This window comes from Emydura macquarii, unplaced genomic scaffold (genome assembly GCF_026122565.2).
Source record: "Emydura macquarii macquarii isolate MOO-44397 ecotype Brisbane River unplaced genomic scaffold, CSIRO-AGI_Emac_v2 contig_587, whole genome shotgun sequence".
Classification (NCBI taxonomy): Eukaryota; Metazoa; Chordata; order Testudines; family Chelidae; genus Emydura; species Emydura macquarii.
The window spans coordinates 11,322,337-11,346,488 of NW_027130724.1; the positions used below are offsets into that span (position 1 = coordinate 11,322,337).

The window sequence follows — 24,152 nt, forward strand, 5'->3', positions numbered from 1 at the left end:
TCCATAAGATTCCATTAAAATTCTTCAAATGGTTCCCATTGGCTTCTTCTGGTTGGAACCATGAATCAGTAGTCCCAGGAATCATTATACCAATACATATGTATTAACAGCTAGAACCAGTTTCACCTGGAATTTCCACACTTTTATGATAGGCAAACACTTGTCACTGCAATTACATTTGCTGAGGGATCAAAATCCTAATATGGCACTGCCATAGTGATCCCTGTCCTGCAAACAGTAGCACAACTGTTGTCACCATAGGGAGCAGACTCTCCATGGTATCTCCGTAGCCTATTGTCTTTATTAACAGCTTGAGTAATTCTACTGTCCTTACATAAACAAAACTCCCATCCTATGCAAAGACTGCAGGACTGGGCATCAACTTTGTAACCTTGATTCAAAATTTATCATGAATGAATGGAATAAAGTAAGGTAGCTGCAAATTCTCCTCAGATTCTTTATTACCACTAGAAAATGCAGAAATATCAGTTTCTAACTCCATATCAACTATCTGTAAAATTTCAAGTTAAATTACCAAAATGAGTAAATCCCCAGCAAACGTGTGCACCCACTTTTCAAGATGGAATGGAGCCATATATTCTTTCAAAATGTGTTTAAAAACAAACAGAAATGGCAAAAAATGTCCATTCCTGGGTTTCCTCCCTCCTAGACCACCAAACATTAATCTGAAAAAGCAAGTCCTCTCCTGCTATGAATAAGATCAACTGAGGTTCATTGCTGTATCCAAGACAAACTAAGTAAGAGATATTTAGTTGTTCTAGATGCAGAACAGTGTGGTACAACTGTGTGCTGCCTTTATTCAGTTAGAAAGGTTGCCCCATCTGACAAGTGAAACAAAAGTCTGGCAAAGTTTTCTATGGCTTGTAAACACCAATTTATATATAAACAATAGCAGCCAAACATTAATAGACAATCAACAAAGCAGGAAGATTGAATAGATCAGTTTGTAAAAAGAGAAGGGTTGTTCAGATTTTCTTCTTTAGGCATTCTTCTCACTCCCTGATTATCAAAGGCCCGTACACACCAGCACCTCAAGCAGACCTGTTTCAACATGTTGTGTCTTCCTTTGTACAAATTTAAAAAGAATGGGTCCTCACGCAAGCATTCCAAATCCAGAAACAAATTTGAAAAAAATTGCTACAACATGTTGACTGATTTCTTGCCAAGACAGCTACCGAGAAGCTTCTTGATCCATTCTTGCATGGAGAAAATTAGAGGGAGAAAATATGTATCTTCTGTAATTAAAAATTAAAACCAGTCCATGCCCTGAGTGCTCACTTTCCTTGGGGCGGGGCAGGGCGGGGTGGGGGGTAAATGGAGGGAGAGGGCGGATGTACATTTGTTCAGCTTTTAGTAGTGGGTATCAGCAAAGCATTCCCTAGCCCTGGAGTATTAACTTCTGTTCTCAAACTAATGATATTACAATATACTAGGGTGTAATCATGCACTTTAAAAATGGGCAAATTTGAACCAAAAAAGAGACAACACTGTTTCAAAAACCCCATAAACATTACATTATACTTTTCATTAAGAAAAGAGGAAAACTGTTTATAGCAGCAGGTGAGCCAGAGAACACTACAAGGTGTGGTAGAGATACTGATAAAGTGTGTGTGTGTGTGTGTGTGTGTGTGAGAGAGAGAGAGAGAGAGAGATCCAGCTATTTCAAACCATAGAAGCATGACAGCTGTGAAAAAGGAGTGCCGCAGGGAATTCTTTTAGAGTTTGATTTTTTTAAAAATATGTTTGACATGGAAAATGTTTTAGTACAAATAAAGCAACTGGTATTGAACTTAAAAAGTGGAGGGAGGGGGAGAGAGATTACTGTGTGGAACGGGATGAATAATTCATGATATTTAAAGAAAGAATGCCTCCAAAATGTTCTGCAAGGCAGTCCATGCTGATAGCTGGAATGGTTATTTTCCCTCCATTTAAAGCATCATTAATTCAACATCTTTGTGATTTTTTTAAAACCTGGTAAGATATTTACCAAAGAAACATTATTTAACTTAGATTATGATATTCCTTATTCAGATAATTTAGTTTAAATATCAAGGAAATAAGCAGAATTATTTAAACATAAAGAGACAGTCTGATACTATCAGAAAATAATTTAGTTGTTGTTTAAAAAAAATACACTGCAAACTAAAATCAACCTCATGGAAGGGGGAAAAATAAGATCAGATATTTTGAACATTACTCCATAGGACACCAGCACAATATAGTGTTAGTGAATGCATTGTAGCAGAGCTCCATATGCAATCAGAAGCCAATTGTTACTGGACTGTGTACAAGCACATACTGTGCTCAATGGTCTGATGAGGTATTATGGATATGATGCAAAGAGACCTTGTGGATTAGAAACTCACGATTTGTTAAAAAGTGAAAGCAACTTAACATTTACACTGAGCTGGCTGCATACAGTAGCACTTCAGGTGGTAAACAATTCCAATGAATCCAATGACTTTGTGAAGGCTCCAGGTATTAATGTATATTTGGAAAAATACCCCAAAAAACCCAGCCCTGGGAATTTCCTGACTATATTATTCTGGATCCTTTCGCATTATGTCTTCATGATTACATTCTACTTTCAATGTAAAAAAAAGTTGAAAACAACTTGATTATTATAAATATAAAAAATGTTCAGAGGAGTGGCCTATTAAAATATAGCCTAGAGATAGTACATATTACTGACTTTAAATAAGGAGCCAGAGCCAAAGTAATACTCTATTAAATCATGGTTATAGTGTAATTTATCCATCACTGTATTAATTTTTATATTACAGGTTCCACAGTTCCACTGCTAAACAATTTTCTTTGCCAGCGTTTCTTCATTCTTTAGGTTGACTAAGCATGCTAATGTCGCTATATGACAGGAATCATTGCAGTGACTTGAAAGTGGGAATGCCTATAGAATGTTATGATATGTAAAGTTGCAGCGCTCTTTTGAGATAGACAACATATCTTATTTTTGCAGCATATTAATCATAATTCCAATGCAAATGCACAATTATTTAAGTTGCTGTCTAAGGATGTTGAGCATCTTAGACTCCCAGAAACTGATGGTGATCAGCCCCTCCCTGTGTTGAGACCTAAAATGTTATTTAGAAATTACGTTTTTGTGCTGTGAAGTTTTCATATAATCTTTTCAATGTTTTCTATAAAAATTCCACTATGATTCAAATACCTTTCCTGTGAGCATCTCATTTACCAATATCAGTTAATCCTCACAGTAGCCCTTTCAAATCAGGAAGTATTGCCATCCTCACTTTAGAGATCGGTAAACTTAAGGCACAGAGAAATTCAAGAACTTGTTACGCAACGAGTCAGTGACAGAGCAAGGAACAGAACACAAAAATCATAGGGGCTGATCCCCAGAGGTTCTGAACAACTGTATCTCTCATTAACTTTAGAGGGTACTCAGTACTTCTCAGAACTGGGGCCCTGCTCCAAGATCTAGACCATATTATAGTTCAAGCAGTTATTTTAAGTTATTTCACTTTATCTTTTAAGCACTGATATGTTTTACGATTTGTAATAGAGTTCACATGCTTGAATTGCACATTTACTTCTTTAATAAAAATCATGAGCATCACATTTATGTTTTGCCAGTTTGCCTACCAGCTATCTGCTAACAAAAAGTTCCAAGGTAGCACTGCAAGTCTGTGCCCAGCTAGACCTTTTGTTTTTGCAGACGTTTGGGCAGAGGAGTGTTGTAGAGCTTACAGCAGTGTTGCGGAGCACAGGCAGCGCTAGGTCCATGTTTGCACTTGCCTGCTGCTATTCTCTACTCATTGTCTAAACCTGTATGCATTGTTCTCCTCGACAGGTGATAACTACCCTGTGCAGTTCATTCCATCAACAATGGCAGCTGCTGCTGCTTCTGGACTCAGCCCTTTACAGCTCCAGGTATGTGCCAGAACAAAAGAATGTGGGAGAGAAGCCAACACTTTAGAGGAAAACTGCTAACCACTAACCAGCTGTATGCTAAATAATAGTCTGAATGTGAAATAATTTTTTAAGCATAGCCCAGAAGGATTAACACCTTATATACTTACCATACTGAAAACGTAACAGCATGCTGCCAACCTTGATACTGTGAAAGAAAGACAACATTCTGACTTTGTAATGTGTGCTTTATGTCAACTGAGTGAATAATTTTTTTAAATTATATGGCCAGTTGTCAGGAGATATGTTTACAGATGTTTTCCCATTTTATTTTTCTTTGACCTTCTTCCTCTAAGTGCACTACATTTAGCTGTAGCTGGGGCATTGTGTATATCAAAAATATGCTTTGTTGTTTCTTTTTACTTTTTCTTTCAGTCGCTTTTTCTCTCAAACAGTATGGTGACAGCTGCTTCATAAATTACTAACTCTCGGCTTCTATATTTATGTAATCTCAACCTTTCCATGCATTAAGCTGTTCAGATGCTGGGGCAGTCAGGGGCCTAGGTTTGGTCCCTGGCTAGGTCATTTGTTTGTTTTCACCATATATGGAACTAAATGTTATGCGTAAATGGTTTGCACACCAAATTATTAGCTAATTTTTCATGGGGATAGGTGTTTAATTTCACAAGAAAACCTACAATAATGTCATAAATAATGGAGTAGCAGTCAAAGGCTTTTGAGTTAAAATGAGTTAAAATGTGCGGAAAGAGAGCTACATGAGAGGAAGATATACGTAACTATTTGCAAGTAAACCTTTGAAAACTCAGTTTTGCTTATGTTAGATTTGGGTTTATTTGTATAGTAAGGCTAAATTGTGACTAGAATAGCAAGGTATTGCAATATCAATACACAATTAGCTATTTTACTTATCCTTCTTCAGTTGTATCATTTATTTAAATGAAAACCAAAAAAGTTATGGGGGCTAGATCCTAAGATCTCCCTGTTTTAGCTCCCCCTAAAAGGGCAGTTGGTATTCCCCTTGGCAATAGAAATCTCCAGGTGACATTTGACTGGCATTGCAACCAACACCTGGGCCCTGCAGGGTAGGATGAGGTCCAAGAGGAGTGCAAAAGGGCAAGCATAGTACAGTCTTTAAAAACGGGAAACAGAGAACCCAAGGAATTATAGACGAGTCAGCCTAACTTGAATACCTGGAAAAATACTGGAACAGTTTATTAAACAATTAGTTTGAAGCACCTAGAGTATAATAGTGTGATAAAAGATAGCCAACATGGATTTGTCAAGAACAAATCATGTCAAACCAAACTCAAGTGGATAGGGAGTAAGCGGTAGACATGATTTATCTTGATTTTTAGTAAAGCTTTTGACACAGTCCCACATGACATTTTCATAACCAAACTAGGGAAATGTGGTCTAGATGAAACCACTATAAAGTGGGTGCACAACTGTTTGCGAAACTGAATTCAAAGAGTAGTTATGAATGGTTCACTGTCAAACTGGGAGGACGTATCTAGTGGCATTATGCAGGGTCCATGGCCTGATACTATTCAATATTTTCACAAATAACTTGGGTAATGGAAAGTGGAGTGTATGCTTATAAAATTTGCTGATGACACCAAGCTGGGAGGGGTAGCTAGCACTTTGAAGGAGAGGATTAGAATTCAAAAAGACCTTGGTAAATTGGAGAATTGGTGTGAAATCAACAAGGTGAAATTCAATAAAGACAAGAGCTGCACTAGGAAGGAGAAATCAAATGCACAAGTACAAAATGTAGAATAGCTGCCTAGGCAATAGTACTGCAGAACAGGATCTGGGGGTTATAGTGGATCACAAATTCAATATGCTCCAATAATGTGATACAGTTCAACAAATGATATTCTGTGGTGTATTAACAAGTGTCATTATGTAAGACACAGGAGTTAATTGTCCTGCTCTACTGGTGAGACCTCAGCTGGAGTATTCTGTCCAGTTTTGGGTGCCACACTTTTAAAAAGTTGTGGATAAGTTGGAGAGAGTCCAGAGGAAAGCAACAAAAATGATAAAAGGTTTAGAAAACCTGAGCTATAAGGAAAGGTTAAAACAAGTGGGTATGCTTAGTCTCGAGAAAAGAAGACTGAGGGGAAAACTGGTAACAGTCTTCAAATATGTTAAGGGCTATTATAATCAGGGCAGTGATCAATTGTTCTCCATGTCCACTGAAGAAAGGTAGAGAAGTAATCAGCTTAATCTGCAGCAAGGGAGATTTTGGTTAGATATTAGGTAAATCTTTCTAACTATATGACTAGTTAAGTATTGGAATAAGTTACTAAGGGAGGTTGTGGAATCCCTGTCCCTGCAGTGTTAAAGAACAGGTTAGACCAACACCTGTCAGGGTTGGTCCAGATATACATGGTCTTTCCTCAGCACAGGGAGCTGGACCAGATGACCTCTTCAGGTCCCTTCCAGCCCTACAGTTCTGTGATTCTATGATTCTATGTGTAGTGCAAGGAGAGTTTGTGTGAAACAAATATTTTTAATTTTACATCCACAAACTAGAGCCTGATTCAGATACATCAGGTGGCTCTCGGTTCCGATCGGCATTCAGAGCACTTCATTGCTGTGTTAAGTATGACCCTTTGAACTCTCCAGCCACATTACATAACAATAACAGCTATTTCACACAGAGGGTCTGTGTAACAATGGATTAATTGACTGCCAATTAATTCAAAGTAATTAAAACATTTCTAAAGGCTAATGCAGACATTCATACCTTTGTTACAGATTACAGACATTTGTGGCTTATCCTATTAAAAAAACTGTAATGATGATAAGCCCAGTGGCTCACCATCTACACACCACTACTTATACTTGTGCTAGCTGGGCATGCAATGTCTGTAATCTACACGCCACCACAAGTGATCCACCTTGAGAGACACAAGAGATCTCTCAGGTCACTAGGACCAATCCCATGGGCCGTGTGTACACTAGAAAAAAAGGTTCACCTTGAACAGCTGCACTTAAGTAAAACTACATCTTACCTTGGATACACTAAATTTTTATAACAGGTTAGATAACTCATTGTAAAAAAACCAACCAAACAAAAAACCGCTCTTTAAAACTCTGGTATATGACAAAGCTATGGAGAGTTTTGAATATTATGACTGAGACCTAGGACTGGAATATATTCAATGGGGAGTCAGTGCAGTGAGCAGAGTGCTGGACTGAAGTGTTCATTACAATCTGTGTTGCACCATTTCAAGGTGTTTCAGCTTCAAGCACATGTGAGTGAATCCACCCAAATCTGTCTTCTGCTGGGTAGTTTGCAAATACAATATCAAATACACTTGTGGCAAGTATGCATAATGGTATGTGTACAATTGCTGATGTATCTGTACAACACATGCCTGATGCTAATTAGTGTGAGTGATGAAACTTTCAAATAATTTCCCCCTCACTGCTCCTTTTTATCTCCTTCTCTATAGTCTCTCTTTTTTCTTGCCGCCTTAATTTTTTTCTCCTACTTTTTAAAAGTTTGCCTTCATTTAAATTGAAATCTCCTGTAGGCTCATGTGCATGGTGAACCTGTTTTTTTAAAAGAGTGAGTTTGCTCATCAGGCAGCTTTTTGCAAGCTTTCCCAGCAGTCGTAGCAGCCCTATTACTAGGAAATCTCATATCAGCTTAGTTGACACACAACTCAGCAGTCCCAGCAGACCTGGCTGCATTACGTCTTGTGCAGAGTCCCTCCAAAAGAGAAAAAATATTACAGCATGTTCTTTATTGTTTAAAAATCCGCTTTCATTTTTAGGTATTTCTACATAGCAGTTTATATGGTAAAGAAGGAAATGTCGCAACTCTGTCAACAATCTCTGATAAACTGTTGATAGTAATGAAGCTTTACAGTTATGTTAGCTGGAGTTATTCCTAAACAAAGTGAGCTGCATAAAACCTATGGTTCATAACTTTGTCTCCTGATCTAATTGTGTAATTTGTCCTTCAAAGTTTATCACTTATAACATTAATGAGCCTTGGCAAGTCTTAACTATGGTTGCAGCTGTGTTCTGGAAGCCTGAAGTTTTTAATCAACTATAGAGAGAGAATTTTAAAATTTTAACTAAATACACATTTCTCTATTTCTGTTCTTCCTTTTTTTTTTCTTTCTTCCTAATTGCAGACAAAGTAAATGACCTTTTGTTACACCGCTGGGTGCAGATCCAATGCACTGCTGAAGCATTGCACAGTGTGCCTCAGGGGCACAATATTAGTCGAGTGAAGGCCAAAGAATGCTATTTTTAGTTGAATAGTTCAGCAGATGGAGGCATGAATACTCATATATCTGAAGGTTGAGGGGTTTGAACCATTAATTTTGATAATGTATTTAACCCTGGGAACAATCAGAAACTGTAGCTCTGAGGTTACAGTGCTTTTGACCTCTAGAGAACAGAGGGCACTCAGTACAGTAAACAATATATTACATTTCTACTTATACCCATTCTCTCACACATATAAATTTCAGAACACAGTTGACATTTGCTTTCCTCAGCTATTTTAGTGCTGGTCCTTAAAGTAAGTCAAGAAGAATGTGCAGGAAAGAGGCCAATGTAATGCGACAGTCATGTAAATATGGCCTTTAAATAGCTAAGATGTTAAATGTGGCTGTTTATGAAGAAATATTATTCTCTTGAACTAGAGTCTTGGTGACTTATTATTTCAATGAAAAAGTTGTTTTAGTGGACTGCCTATTTATGGAGTTTCCTCTATACGTTGTAACCTTGAAGCAATTTTTTATTGAGGCTAATGTGGTCAGATAGTCTTAGCATTGACTGAAGGTGATTTGGTCCCACTCTGTTACCACATCATGTAAAGTGATATACCTGCCTTATGTCTTATTATTAAATGATGCATGCTCCTCTTCAGCAAATATAGCAGTTAAATATCACACAGCGTAAGTATTTCTAATTAAAATATCTCCATGTGTCAGCATATTGGTAATGTATTATTTTAATCCATTTATTTTGTTTATGAAACAGTGACATATGTTTAGATTGTGAAATATATGAGCCTTAAAAATCACTTTATTGAAGAAAATTAATTCCTACAATGCTGTCTCGGTAATGTGTTCACTCACCCAGTCAGTCACTGGCAGAGCTGCCAGTCTTAATGTTGGTTAGACACACTTTAACAGTTTTATTTGACATAACATTCTCGGATGTAGGCAATAATAATTTTTTCAAATGCAAAAACCATTGGGTTTTCTTTCTTTTTTAACCCAACGAAGAATGGGAATTGGATAAACACGAAAGAGATTCAGTGAGACCAATCAAAATTAAAACCAGCTAGTTACCTTTTCAAAGGTAGACACTGTAATTTGTTTGTCAGCAGGTAGGTGTTTGGGTCAGCACTGTGAGTGAGTGACTGTCAGCGGGAATTCCTACAAGACAAGTAATTTCACTCAATGTATTACTGACAGATTGCTCACCTCTTCGAATCACTAGAGAAAACAAACTTAATATTGTTACAGGCAGAGTTTCTGTCTTCATTAGCCTCGTAGAATGATTTTATCTAGCACTCAAAGACTTCTGAGCTCTGGGTGGGCATATTTTAACAGAATGCTTCTTATTATGATACTGTGAGTAGTGGCCTAAATTAAGGGAATGGCATGTGCAAATCTGGGTATGTGGAAATAGTCATTTAAATATTTTTGTTCTGTTTTATTTCCTAGAAATTGTGGGGGGAAGGAAGCTCAAAAAGAAGGAAAGAGGTTTTAATACAGCACGCAAGCTCTTCGTTACAAAAAATAAAGTTAAAATCTTACCAAGCCTGCAAAATTTAAGGGAATTTCATTAAAATGAAGGGAATATTTATACATGTTCTCTTCCTCTTTCTCAACATGTGTGTGTAATAGCTTTGTTATATCAATGACAATGAAAGGGTAACAATGAAAATGATGTCAGTGAGTTGCTATTTCTCTCTCTTTGCACAGTTTGGGGTTCTTTTGGATTTGATACTTAATCCCTTGACTCTCCTGTGTGTTTTCTATCCTTCTTTCTGATCTCCATCTTTAATTTCCATCTTGGAATTAGATTCCATCTTGGAGTTAGAATTTCTTTGCACCTTAGTGGTGTAGATTTCATCCCTTTTACAGAGAAGAGTGTAAGAAGGGACACAGAGATGTGGCACACTATTAAGAGACGAAATGACACACATTTAAATTCACTCATCATCAGGAAGTGCATATGTATAGAAGGGCTCATTCACTAGAGTTTGGATGTCAGACTATTTACTGCAGCTCTTGTTTTAACATGAATAGGTGGAATGAAAATTCAAATGTGTGTGGACATGGAAGATTGAGTGTTTCAATCTGAACAGCAAGTTTATGCAGCCTAACAACTGGTTTCCACTGACCATAAGCAAAAGTACCATTTTAAGCTATTTTTCAGTGACTATTAAGACATATGGAGCTCCCTGCCAGCAGTGTGTATCCATTCCAAAGCCAGTCTGAAGACGCAAATAAGCTCCTGCTACACTTACCAATAGTACCCCATAGCCCAGTGCCATGATAATTCATCAGAGGACTGGCACATTTTTAAAAACTGCATTTTAATTGTGGTGTGTCTTAGGGGAGCATGCTAGCTATGAAGCCCACTCAGCTCTGGCAGTTGCATCCCTCCGGGCTTTTTAGAAATGTATATGGTATATGCCTTTTGGGAACTGGCTATGAGGTGAGTGTATTTCAGGAAGTTCATTTCATTTCTGACAGCACTATAGCAGACTTTTTAATTTTGACTATAGGTTACAAAACAGAAAAGGATTTTCACTACAAAACTGTACATATATTTGAATGTTTATCATTTTGAATGTACTTGTAGATCCATAAGTATGGAGAACAATGCAACAAAGGCACTTCTGTATGGAGATAGTAAATACAGTAGGGCACTGTGCATGTACAGACATTCCACAGCCATATTTCCATTCCCTTGCTGGCTAATTGTTACAGTAGTAGTAATAGGAATAACTCCATTCCCCTCCGAACTAAAAGTTATAAGGAGGGTGACATCTGGAAGAGGAAATAATTTTTTTTTAAAAATGGAAAAAGAAATAAACAAAGGGAGCATTCCCTTCAAGTGGCCCTGTTTTGAAAAAAACTAAATTCAGGACAATTCATAGCTAAAAGGATGCAAGAAAATATTTTAGAAATCAGTTATCACTGTCAATGGGATAAGCCTCTGAAACTGGTGAGATGTGAATATTTGTTCCTCCCACTCTGATTGTCTAAGACATTGTGTATTTGATTGGCCTGTAGTGTTTTTAGAATGAGCATGGCTGAGAAATTAGATAACCATATTAACTGTACTAACCCTTGAGTTTATGTCTCACAAGAAGTATTGGAATCATCTGTCCGTTCTTAGTCTCAGCATGAAAGCTACATCAGCAAACCATACTGGAATCACAGAAGGTACGCATATCACTCAAAACAAAAAACATGTGCAGGAAGTACAGAGGAAAAAACCGAGCATGGCTAAGTGGCAACATTCAAAAAGTTATTCAAGAAACAAAGGAATCCTTCGCAAATAGAAATCCAATCCCAGTGAAACAAATAGAATAGAGCATAGCCTGTGCTGAGCGGTTTTTGGTAAGATGAAAATTAGGAGGGCTAACATGAATTTGAATCTCCAATAGGCAGACATAAAAACAAATTATATAAGACTATTAGAAACAGGAAACATGAGTGAATTGGTAGGGCTGCTGGACTTCCTGTGAGTAAAGGGATCAATAAAGGAGAATAAGGGTATTGCAGAGAAGCTAAATGATTTGTCCCATACGCTTCAGGACAAAAGAAAGACAAGACATCAGAAATGTGGTTTATGTAGGCCACAACTTTATAAAGTAACACATCTAGGAACTATCTAGCAATAACTCATGCAGTGCAGCCCATCCCTCCTTTGTAATCCATTTCACCTGAGGGGAGGGCTGCCATCAGATCCGCCACTCTGTTAACTAGGTCTCCGTACCACTGCTGAGAGCCCACTGCCCTCTCTCATCTGAGGGCTAAGGGGGAAAGGAAGAGGGGATTGTATCCTTCCTGTACCAGTGATTAGGAGCCCATTCCCTACCTTCTTTAGCAGGTGCTATCTCAAAATCTGCTTCCAATTCTGGTTTATCAGGGAACCAGACCCCTATTGAACCTGCACTGGGCACCTGCAACTAGGAGGCTCCAGCAATTTGCTTAGATGCTTCACCTCACCTCTGCCAGATTCTCAGATTGGGGAAAGGGAAACATACTTGCACATCTGGTGTTTGGGTCCAGAAATTAGACAGTTTTGGGAGGAAATTATTTAAAGAGATTCATCTTATGACAAAATGCCAGCTTCCTAGAGATCCCCTGATCTGCTTACTTATTGCTCCAGTAAAGCAACTGCATTTTAAACAGAAGGACAAATGCATTTTCTTCATGTTGTTAGGAGCTAGACTTTGTATTTCACATTACTGGAAAAAATGTGACCCATTCTCCTAAGAAATTGTGGCATAGTAAAATCCCAACTGTTCTTGCAACAAGAAAAGCTTTCCCACCAAGTACATACACCAGAGAAGCACCAAAAATGGGCTATGTATTTAAAAATGTAGTCACCCTTTTTGGCATTCTCAGCAGAGTAAGGCTTCCCCACCAGCAATCCACAATCTTTAACTAGGTTCTTTAAATATTAACCTGATCCTGAATAAGTAATTGCGATGTAGTATGTTAGCCTTTTATTGTAACTTTGCCTTAATAAAAAGTTGAAAAAATACTTCTGTGTTAGGAGGGCTAATATGGAATTTGAACAGCAAATAGCCAGACATAAAAAGAAGTAACAAAAATATTATTTCAGGATATTAGAAGAAGGATCCTTGACTATGAATTAGTAGAGCGCAGGACTTCCTGGGAGTGAAGGGAGCAATAAAGGAGAATAAGGGCATTGCAGAAAAGTTACATTATATCTTTGCATCAGTCTCCACTACAGAGGATGTTGGGAAGATATATATCCTAGATCTATTCTTTTCAGGTCATAAAAATGAGATATTGTCAGAGATTGGGCGATCAAAAGAGGAGATATGGAACAGGTTGATAAATTTAAGAGAAATAAGTAACCAGGACCAGATGGAATGTATCAAGAGTTCTAAAGGAACTTAAAAATACTTTAAAATAATACTTTGGCTAGTGGTCAGTGGGAGCTGGATGTTAGGCTGTATAAACTTTCCTGTTCAGATTGGGATACTCAAACTTCTATGTTCATGTAGGTTTGAATTTTCATTTTGCTAATTCACATTAAAACAAGAGCTGCTGTAAACAGCCTGAGATCCAAATTCCAGTGAATGAGCCCTTCAATACATATGAGCTTCCTAATGCTAAAAAATATGTAATCTCTCATTAAAATCAACTACTATAGTAGAGTGTAGAAAATGTTTTTCCTAAATGTTTTTAAAAAGTGCAAGAGCGATGCTGGGAATTCAAACTGGCAAGATTTACTTCAGTACAGGGGAAATTGGTTGAAATTATGTTTTGAAACAAAATTATAAAACACTCAGATGAACATGATATAAGAGAGACCAACTAGCATGGCATCTGTAAATGAAAATCACGCAGATCTAATCTATTAGAATTCTTTGAGCAACAAAATAAAGAGTGAAGAAGAAAAGATTAACATTTTATTTGGACTTCAAAAATGTCTTTGACAAAGTGTATCACAAAAAGCTATTAAGGAAGTACTGAGGAACGAAGTACTGTTATGGGATGGAATCGGGCTGAAGACAATAAATGAGAATCAACATAAATGATCAATTTTAAACAGGGAAAAAGAGCTTAATAGGGAGATGTCCTGAGGTTCCATCCGTATGTCTGATTTGTTTAGTATATTTAGAAATTATTTGCAATTTTTAGCAATGATTGGAATTGGAAGTGAACAGTGAGGGAGCAAAATATTCAGGTTACTGACAATTATTCAGATGAGTAAAGGCCAGAGAAAACAGAAGAACCTCAGAGGGATCTTACAAAGCTAAGCTCAGTTGGTAATATGATGGTAGATGAAATTCAGTGTTGACAAATCCAAGGTGTAATGCTCATTGAAGGGAATACTTGTAAACAACTTCCTGAGTTCTAAATTAACTGTAACCACTCAGAAAAAAGTTGGGCTACACAATGAAAACCTCTGCTCCCTGGCAGCAGTGGTCAGAAAAGCAAACAAAATGTTAAAATGTATAAAGAATAGGATACAATAATACAAGAAGTATCATAATGCCATTATGTGAATCAATGGCATGTGTTCACCTATGATACAGTATCCAGTTCTGGTTATCTATCTCAAAAGAGATATAGAAGAAATAAAAAGCATTGGTAGATGGATGATCAAAATGATTCAGAGATGGAGAGACTGCTGTACGAGGAGAGACTGAAAAGATTTGGACGGTTAGATTTAGATACAGATGTCAGAAAAGTTTATGAAAAATGAAGGTAAATTGAGTTCTTCTGTTTGAGCTTTCTCATAATACGAGAACAAGGAGATATTAGTGAAATTGAAAGATAAATTAAAAATGGACAAAAAGGAAATACTTTTCCCACAATGTAATGTTAACCTTTGGAACTCATTGCCACAAAATATCATTGAGTCAAGACATCAGTGCTTAGGAGGATTACAAAAAGATTAGACGTGGGTAATGAGAACATCTTCAGTTATATTAGATAGAATAAAAATGGGATACAGTAGTTCATATTTTAGAAAGTAGACCTTATAATAACTAACAGGAATTAGGATGAAATTTCATTTATGGATAGATTAGTCCATAATTATCCACTACCAGATTTCTTGAATTGTCCTCTGAAACATCTAGTACTAGCCACTGTCAGAGGAAGGTTACTAGAGTAGGTGGACTACCAATCTGAGCTGGTGTGGGAATTTCTATGTTCATAAAAAGAAATATTTTGGATAAAAAGTAACAGAGTAATACTGAAGAGTACACAAAAAGAAACATTTCAGACTACATTAAGATTCAGAGGTCTACAAAGTCTGCCTTTGTAAATTCTTCATTTGCATGTATAAGATACATTTTCATACACAACACTCACAAGTGGGTTTATAGTTACTTGATTTTGATGTGCAAATGTGGAGTTTATGCATACACAATTTCAAGGGTAATTTTAGAGGCCCATTTTTCTCTTAATTTTTTGTGTACTCTCATTTAAAAATAATTTGTTTGAAAGTGCATATAAATTTTAAATATTCGGTACAGTGCATATAAGTTCTAAATATCCAGTCTGAGAGATAGGCAAATTATTTTAGAAGTTAAAAATAGCTGTAACCTAGAGCTGATTTATGGTTCACAAGGAAGACATTTCACTGTTTTCTGCATTTAAATCTATGTTGAAAATATGTTGACTTATCAGGTAACATAGCATACTGGGAGGGGACAAAACCATTTTTTTAATGATATGTTAATTGAATGGGATGCTAGAGATGCACCTGAATGACTTTTTTCCCAGACGTGCCCCAGCTGAGTGATAAAGCTTCTCCTGATCAGTAGAGCCAGTATATATTTATTATATCCCTATTTGTCATCTTCCAGTTTTACTAGTGAAAATAATGCCATGACTGCAAACTACAGTAGGAACCATGTGAACTCTCTGTGACTCTTAAACAGTATATAACTTATATAGCTTAAACCTGAAAATTGCACTTTGAAAACGTACTTGATTGTGGCTCTCTGTGTCTTCTGACAAGATTGGGGCACTCTACAGAGACTAAAAGTGAGGTAATTTAACTGGGACTCTTTCTCTTCTCTGATCCGCATCCACTTGTAGGGCTGGTGGCTTCTTGTTTTCTTATGGGGACATGCAGAATTGTAATTATACAGCTTTTGCCTCTCAGCATCATTAGTAGATAAATGACTAATTTTTTTCCCTACACAGTTGAAGGAAATATTGATGTAAAGAATAGTGATGTGAGTTATCTACTCCTCCTGAATGGCTAGCAAGGTATCTCCCCCCACTCTTCCAAACCTGATTCAGAGCCTCAAGTGTACATATACAGAAATTTGTGCCATTCAGTTTTTATATGTACAGCTTTCTATTGCTTTTGTCTGTTACTGTGCTCTTTTTGTTTTTATCCTTATTTTGGTGCCAGGTTGGCAGGTCTAGAAATATTCACTAAACAGGCAGCAGTTGTACAACTTTCCCCATAACAGGCATGTGTCTTACTCCTGACTTGGTAACTTCAGCTTTTGGGTTAGGATAGTAACTCAGTTCTAAGGTCCCTTCTAATTCATTTCACATAGGCCACGGACGATAACAGTTGTTAGTCACGACTTATATTAGCTAGAATCGAACTACCAGTCCCCTGAGCCATCCAATCCTCTGTACATTTTGTATTACAGGGAAAAGTATGAAAATACATTAATTTATGAAATATAAAGCTTCATTGACTTATAACTATCATCAATTTGGCAGTTTACTGAACATCCATGGTTCCTTTCCTTGGATGTAGAACTCCTGAATATTCCAAATCTCATCTCATAGCTGCAGTTGCCATGGTTTTAATTTCTCCAGGACACTTTCATTCTGGAGTCTGCTTCTATGTCTCTGCTACCTCTCCAACTTTGGTGTTGTCCACGATTTTGATCATGGAGAATTGACACTAAAAACAAAAACAAACAAACCATCTAACAAAGACGTCTATGGAGCATCCATGGAAGGTGTAGAAATTAGTTTCCAACTTTTTTGATTAATTGGTTAACAAAACAAACTTTTGTAAATCCTAAAAGTCTTGGGATAAGCTATTGCAGCCAGCCAGTTACTATCTCAATATTGAGACAGAAGCTGCTCTATAGACCACTAGGTTCCATAGTACGAGACTGTTGCTTCATTTAGACTTTGTATACTGTACCAAACGTATAGTGGTTATATTCAGTAGTCTCATCGCTGCTATGTAAGTTTTTGCAGGACTTGGAGATTTTCTGCTACATCCCAAATTTTGTGATATGTTGTACTGTTTGATGGGATCACTGAAATCAAAAATAAGTCATCTTAGTCAATCCTGTGCAGTGTAAACAATAGTCTGTGAGAGCTGTGACATGACTATTCATCACCATTGTAATCACAACATTATTTGAAGGAATACAAATCTTTGTGCTTAGGAAGGACTTTATTGCCATTTTGTGCAACTTCCGGTGAGTCAGTGGAATGGCTGAGACAGATCTCCTAAAATTCTCACTCCTTTTGTCATATCCCATGATAATCTTTCTATTTTAAAGAATTACTATCTCTTAGATAAAAAGATAAACTCTTGAACCATTTAAAACTCTTGAACCATTATCTGCAAGGAATCATAAATACATAAAAGAAGCATGCGTTAATCTTAGCTTTAATGTATTTTGGATACAGAGCAGTTATCATAACCTTCACAAGAAATGTATGTACTGTGTATACCTTTTGGCTTCCCCCCCCCCCACTCGGTTCATAGCATAAAAAAAGGAAATTTAACCAGGGAAAATTCACAAAGCAAGTTAAACAATGAGTTATGACATGGCAAAATTGTAAGAAAAAGTGGTGACCACTGTGGAATTTACAGTATGCAAAAGGCTTGCTCACTAAATTGTGTCCCCCCCTTTGCTATTTGGCTAGGATTTTTTCCAGGTTATTACATTTGCCGTAGTGAATGGTCAGACCCAGTTTTTTGGGTACCAAGCACTTAAGTTACCTGCTGGTATTTTAGTGATGCCCACATGGAGCTGGGCAATTTCAGTTTTTCAGTTCCACTCTATTTCTATTCCCTAGTTCATACTGCAGTCTCAGTGTATTCAGCAGGTTGTATGGCAGCAGATGAAACAGATGTTTAGACCATACTGGAAAGGAGCAGCATGCTGCATTAGGACCTGGATATTCCTCTTGACATCTGGATGCTGCTGGGTCACAAAGCCTGCCTTAGGACAGGAGGCTGTAGGAGCCTTGTGGCAGTGAGCATAGGGTCTTTGCTGATCTTTAAGCGATTAGTGCACTGAAGCAGCAATAATGCTGAATTATCGCTCGGTTGCTTTCTTCCAAGAATCTTGGGACAAAAGGATAGTCAAGGAGGAGTATTTACAGTAGAGTCATGTTCATAGAGACAAAACTAATTACCATGTGTTAAAAAGCTTTCCTTCAAACAATTTAATATTCAAATAGCTATAGACACTCCAGTAAACTTTGTACAAAGCAGTAAAACAAATAGCTTCCAGAAAAACCTGCTTTTCTCATTTAAAATCATTAGGATGAAAAAGACAATTTCAGCTACTTTCCAATTTCATGGTATGGTCAAATTATATAAAACAGACAACAAAATATGACTGATGACACAAAATAGAAGGTATACTAATGTTCATGCCTACTAGAGACAAAAATATAAACTTCTAATAGCTGCAGGGAAGGATATTAGAGATGAAAGCTGTCTGACTTATGCATTGATTTTTTTATAGCTTCACTTTATCAAGTTGAAAATTTGTGCTGCATGTGCTGCTAGAACTTAAACTGTCTGCTGCACTTTCCTTTATGATGTGTGTTATGTAAACACAATAGACATGGTATATTGCATGGAAATAGGTGTTTAATATTTTGTGATTACTAGCTGCCAGAGAAAATAGCATTTGCATGGCCTTCTTCCTCTTATACCATTTTCATTGTTAAGACTATTTAAAGAAGGGCCCCAAAACAGAGTACAACTTTTTGTAGAGCATCAGGTAATATACTGAGGAACATTTGTTGCTCTCATTTAACCTCTAGTGTTTTAAGGGGGTCATATTTAATTAACACTGGCTAAAGGCCTGACCTGAGGGGCAACGAAAAGTGGTCGAGCTGCATTTTCTGAGCCAGGCTGTAATCTATTGGGAGAGGGAAAAAATAAATTAGAAAGTACCATTTACTGAAATTCTTTCTAACTAAGCTGTATTTCAATGGGCCATTTAATGCTCAGATGGACAAAGGTATTACTTCAGTCATTGAATTGTATCAAACCCTTTCTCGGAGGCCCAGTTTAAAAACTCTACAGGAAAAGTGGCTTAGCATCATATCCTCGGCAGAGCAACATTCAGGCTGTTTGAAAAAAAATATGAGTGAAATGAGGTGAGACACAGCCGCAACTCAGTGAGGTTTTTTTGCCTCACCCTCCAGTCAGTGGCTTCACAAGGGAATTGCTCTTCAGAGTCTAGGAGCTCCATATTCAGCACAGAAAGGCTTTTTTCTAGCTGTTACTTTGTTCCCCCGGTCAGCTTTTGGCCTGCCCTTTGTTCTTTCCTGACATGGCAGAAATGTAGTTTTTTCTCTGGGGACCTTAGGGGCAGTACCTACATATTATAAGGTTAGATCTTTGACTCAGTCACATCAGAGGAAAAAGGAAATCTGATTTAAATATCACAGACTTGGGCGCTTGTGACTTGAATAGTTATTCTCTTTCAGTAGAATCAACATTTTTTATACTCTCGAGTGGTAGGAGAGCACTAATTGTGCTGTTTGAACTTCGGCTGTTTTAACTTTTAAGTATAAATTTAAATTCATATTTTGCAGGAAGTAAACCTTTGTATTGTAGTTTTGATGCTGTTTTATTCAATATATCACACAGTCTTACAAGGTTATGGGGCAGCATACCCTGGACATTTGTTGAGGCTCAGTAAAGCTAATAAACGAACTGTTTTACTTCCTAAAGCGAAACAAATGCAGTATTAAGCAGGCAAGTGCCAGGTGCCTAATTGTTTTGATTATCTTAGTCACTGGCAACTATTGATGGTTTATATGAGCGCTAAGTATACTTTCATGGCTTTGCTCTCAGTTTTACCGTAAACTGGTTGTGAACAGGCAGTTTCTAAGAGATTGTATTTAATTGTCATAATTTAATCAGTCCAAAGTCATTTAGTACTTAAGGAGCACAAGTCCCAGAAATGATGCTCAAGTGAGAGCAATCTGTACTTATCCAGTTCAGCACAATAAGCTCTAAGTAGGGCAGTTTCTGCATCATTCCTTCAAAGCAGGAAGAGGTCAAAAGAATGAGCTGTACAGTATAAAACCAAACAAAATGGAAATTATCTGAAGAGCACCTTAGTGCACATATGCCTGGAGGCAAATTCCGCTCTCAGTTACACTACTGCAATTACATTTGAATGCAGTGGAGTTACTCCAAATTTACACACCAGTGTAATCAGAGTGGGCTTTGGGCTTTGGTGTCTATGCTCTGCCATGCTGTGGTGATGAGGGCAGGGACAGACAGTCCGAAGTTAATTGGTATTTAAACAAATGGATATTATTGCAGAAAGCTTACCAGCATCTCACTCCACATTATATTCCATCACAGCAGCTGTAGTTTTTGGACAGAAGTGTATTTGCTGTAACTGCCTTAATTTAAATACAAGCAATGTTAATACCACTTAAAGAAAAATTAGTCAAACGCTAATTTGATCTTTAGTTTACATTTCCCATTACACTAAACTTTAAAATTGATGCGCTGTAGCTGGCATTATTAATTAAGGCTCTTTCAGTAGAAATACATACTGTGACAAATAAAACCATACATATATATTGCAATGATACAAAATATATGAATCACAGTATTCAAGAATAAATCAAAGACAAAGAATTATATCATTTCTTCAGAATGCCTGGCAATGTGATAATCTAGTCCACTAATATTTGCATCAGGCCCCATTATACACAGTACATTACTGTTCTCTGAACAAGCAGCAGTAGTCTGTTTCTTCCAAAAGCTGAGGCAAGAAATCAAAAACCATAAAGAATAGATATGGTGCAGCTAATTGTTAATGCTTTGCAATTATGCCCCTTTCCGGAATAATAAAATTTTCCCCAGTAGAGGTCAGGATCTTTGTCTCTGACTTATTTAACAGATCCTCTTAAACATCTGTCCAGCAGACTGTGGACTTTATTAGCAGACAAGAGACCCAACAGACTTCGAGCCTGCTGGGTCCTTCTTCATCTTCACAGCTGTGGATTAACTCAGACTTTCCAGAAGAGGACAACCATATGGGATAATTGGTGTCACTGGGTAGCTAAAAAAAATATGAAGAAACAAATGTCGTCCAAACACAATTCAGTGTCTTTATGGTCACAATTACCAGTCTGTTTAAGAAACAAGAAAGGCAGCATTGCACTAAAAAAGGAAAGTCTATTCATATCTGTGTGGGAACCTAATCAGGCTCTTGTTTCCAATGACGATGGTTCCTCAGTCGCACCAGGTCTGCAACAAGAATGCTCCTTTTGTGTGCCGATAATGTGGAAGTGATAAAATTTCCTATAAGAGACTTATGTGTTTACATCATCAGATGTGTTATTTGACAAAATGCTTTGTTCTCTGCATATTTTCCATGCAGCATTTCATGGTTGGTTGTTTTGCTGGAAAGCTTTGATTAACTAGAATTAGTTGCTGAAGTAAAATAGACACTTTTGTTTTATGAGGCCTCTTGCTGAGCTATAAATTATAGTAAAATATATAAGGAGTGACAGAAAGAAGTGCTGATTTGAACCTTTGACCTATGATAGGCATAAAAACATAAGATAACTCCTTCAAAGGACTACAAAGAGACATAAATATTCCATGGTCCACGTATAGTTAGGTTCTTTTAACAAAGTAAAGCTGTTATTTTACATCAGGGGACATGGACTCTGCAGTATTATAACAATAGAAACTACAATATCTAAAATATTTACACTTTAAAAAAAATGTAATGCTAGTTGACCATTGTCCACAGCAGGGGGTTGGAAGCTATGAGGGTATTTTTTGTTCAGAGTATTAAAGGGCATGTAGTCAGTAAAAGAAGTTGGTGGTATGGTATTGAGGTCCAGGTACACATTGCATTGCAGCTTGATGGAAATAGGTAAATCAGATTTGTATGTTATCCTAAGAAGCCATGCATTAAATAACTTTGAGAGCCATAGAAAGTCTTCCTAGGCCATATGCTGAATAGCAATCACAAAGCGCATCCAACCCTATTGGTAGCTATAGAAAATAAAAAAAGTGCATGAATATGAATAACTAGTATTCCTTATCCTCTTAATCCAATAGATGGCAATTTTTCCAAGTGAGACTTCAATAAACTGTTGTGTTCGGAGAAGGTGCATACATAGAAGCATAGGGGAAAATGAAGTCCTCAGACTCCATCCACGAACATGAAATGTATCATCATTTGTATTCTCACAAAGGCAGTTAGTTTGTTTGGAAATGGCAGGCTGTAATAAATTTGCAAGCATATTAGCCAGCAAACTCATTAATAATCAGCACAACAGCCTTTGTTATGATGACATGAGTCATGATAACTCATTGGCTTTCGGCTTGTATTTCACCTAAAGGTCTTTTTTTCAAATGTGTTTTGCACTGTATTGTGAGAAGTGGAGTAGCAGTAAGTTACCTACACCATACAAACACTCTGTGCAGTGTTGGATCTTTAAAATCGGAATGGTCCAATCTCTCAGCCCCCACTGTAGATATTAAAAAGAGTAGGTACGGTTAACTCCCCACAAAAACAGCAAAACAAACAAAAGCAAGGAAATATTTTTTAAAAATGAAACTTGTGGCTGTGAGACATAAAATTGATATGTTGTAGACAAATTAAACCTTTGAAGTATGCTCTTACCTATTGTATTAACATGTATCTTTAAAAACTTTTTTCCTAATTGCAACTCCACCTTTCTATATCTGTGCTGTAATCAATGCCAATACAGTTATGCACCTAATTAAAGTAAAATTCTCATTGGTTACTGTATATAATAAGCATATGAGTTAAATTAAAGTCGTATACTTGTTGGTACTTTATATTTTAAAATTGTATTTCAATGAAGCCACAGCCAAATTTTTACGTCTCAGTGGGATTTTCTTGGCTAACTATAATAAATAATATGTTAATGAATTGAAATGTTGTTCATTTACACCTCTTGAGAGTTTTATAGGAGCACAAATAGTGCGGGCCACAGTCTGCTCTAACTTAAACATGTCCTACCATATTTAACTCCTAGGCTTATTATATAAACACACACATTTATAATATCTATAGTTCTAACAGGTAACATCTGTGCAAATGAACTATAAAAGAAAATAAAATGTACTTTTAAAATAAGACGTATTTCTCTATTTCTTTTTAGGAGATGTTTATACCAATAAATGGTTTGCTTTTCTAGCGCTGAGATTTTTAATCAATGACTTTTTTTTTTGGTAACAATTACACATGCACCTTTCCTCCTCTTTTTCTATGGAAGGAAGTCACAGGACCAGATGCAGAGCTGTGGAAGATATTTTTCTAGCGACAGCATCTGCTTTCTTGGCAGACTCCACAGGCAATAGCATAGCAGCTTTGGATTTGCCTCTGGGTTTGTCACATGGTTATGCTCTGATGAATTTCTTGGGCTGGCTTGTATTTCTGGATGCCATTTTCCTGTAACACACCTTTGACTCAAAGGACTCTATAGTTTAGTTTATTTGGGGGAGAAACGCTATGCAAATCTCTCTAGACAAAAGCAGCTTGTTAAAAAAAAATTACCTTGATATTCTTTTTTTACATAGCTAACCTCATTCCCATTTCTCATTAATTATAGTATTACAGTAGAGCTGAGAGGTCCCAGCTGAGATCAGGGCCCCATTGTGCAAGGCATGTAGATCCCCAGAGTAAGAGACATTTCTGTCACAAAGACCTTACCAGTCTAAATAGAAAAGGCAGACAAAGATAGGAGAAAGGAAGTAGTATTACCTAATTTTTACAGATTATCCCTGTTTTACTGAGGCACAGAGGGATAATGGGTAACATTTTCAGTTGTGGAACTTAAGAGTCCTAAGTGACAAGACACTTTTGCAAATAGGATTTAGACTCCCAAGTCACTTAAATGCTTCTGAAAAGTTTACCCTAAGTGAATTGCCCAAGGTCACACAGGAAGTCTGTGGTTGAACTGGGAAATTGAGTCCCAATCCAGTGATTTAAGCACCAGACCATTTTTCTTTCTAATAGAAAGAATATTCTTTGGAGCAGGAATTCTGTCTTTAATTTTGTCTGTACAGCACCTAGCACATTTTGGATACCACTGCAATAATAAATAATAATAGAAAACTGAGTTCATAAGAGATTTTTTTGCTGAGCAGTGCACTGGCATTTTATTGAAGAAGCTGCAGTTTTAGATAGGCTTTGTAAGTACTGTCTTTGTGATTAGAGTGTTACTATGTTTGTTACATTATGAATGTATGGTGTATATCCTGGAGGAAAA

The 24,152-nt window shown here is 36.9% G+C and overlaps 1 protein-coding gene across 16 annotated transcripts in view; it reads left to right on the forward strand.

Annotated features, from left to right (window-relative positions):
• The window catches only part of SOX6 (SRY-box transcription factor 6), a 480,108-nt gene that overhangs the window by 370,890 nt on the left and 85,066 nt on the right, over positions 1-24,152 (forward strand). For all 16 annotated transcript variants that reach the window (XM_067540705.1, XM_067540707.1, XM_067540708.1 and 13 more), the window contains one exon: positions 3,848-3,927. In XM_067540705.1, the coding sequence (XP_067396806.1) occupies positions 3,848-3,927 (80 nt within the window). The remainder of the gene's footprint in view (positions 1-3,847; positions 3,928-24,152) is intronic.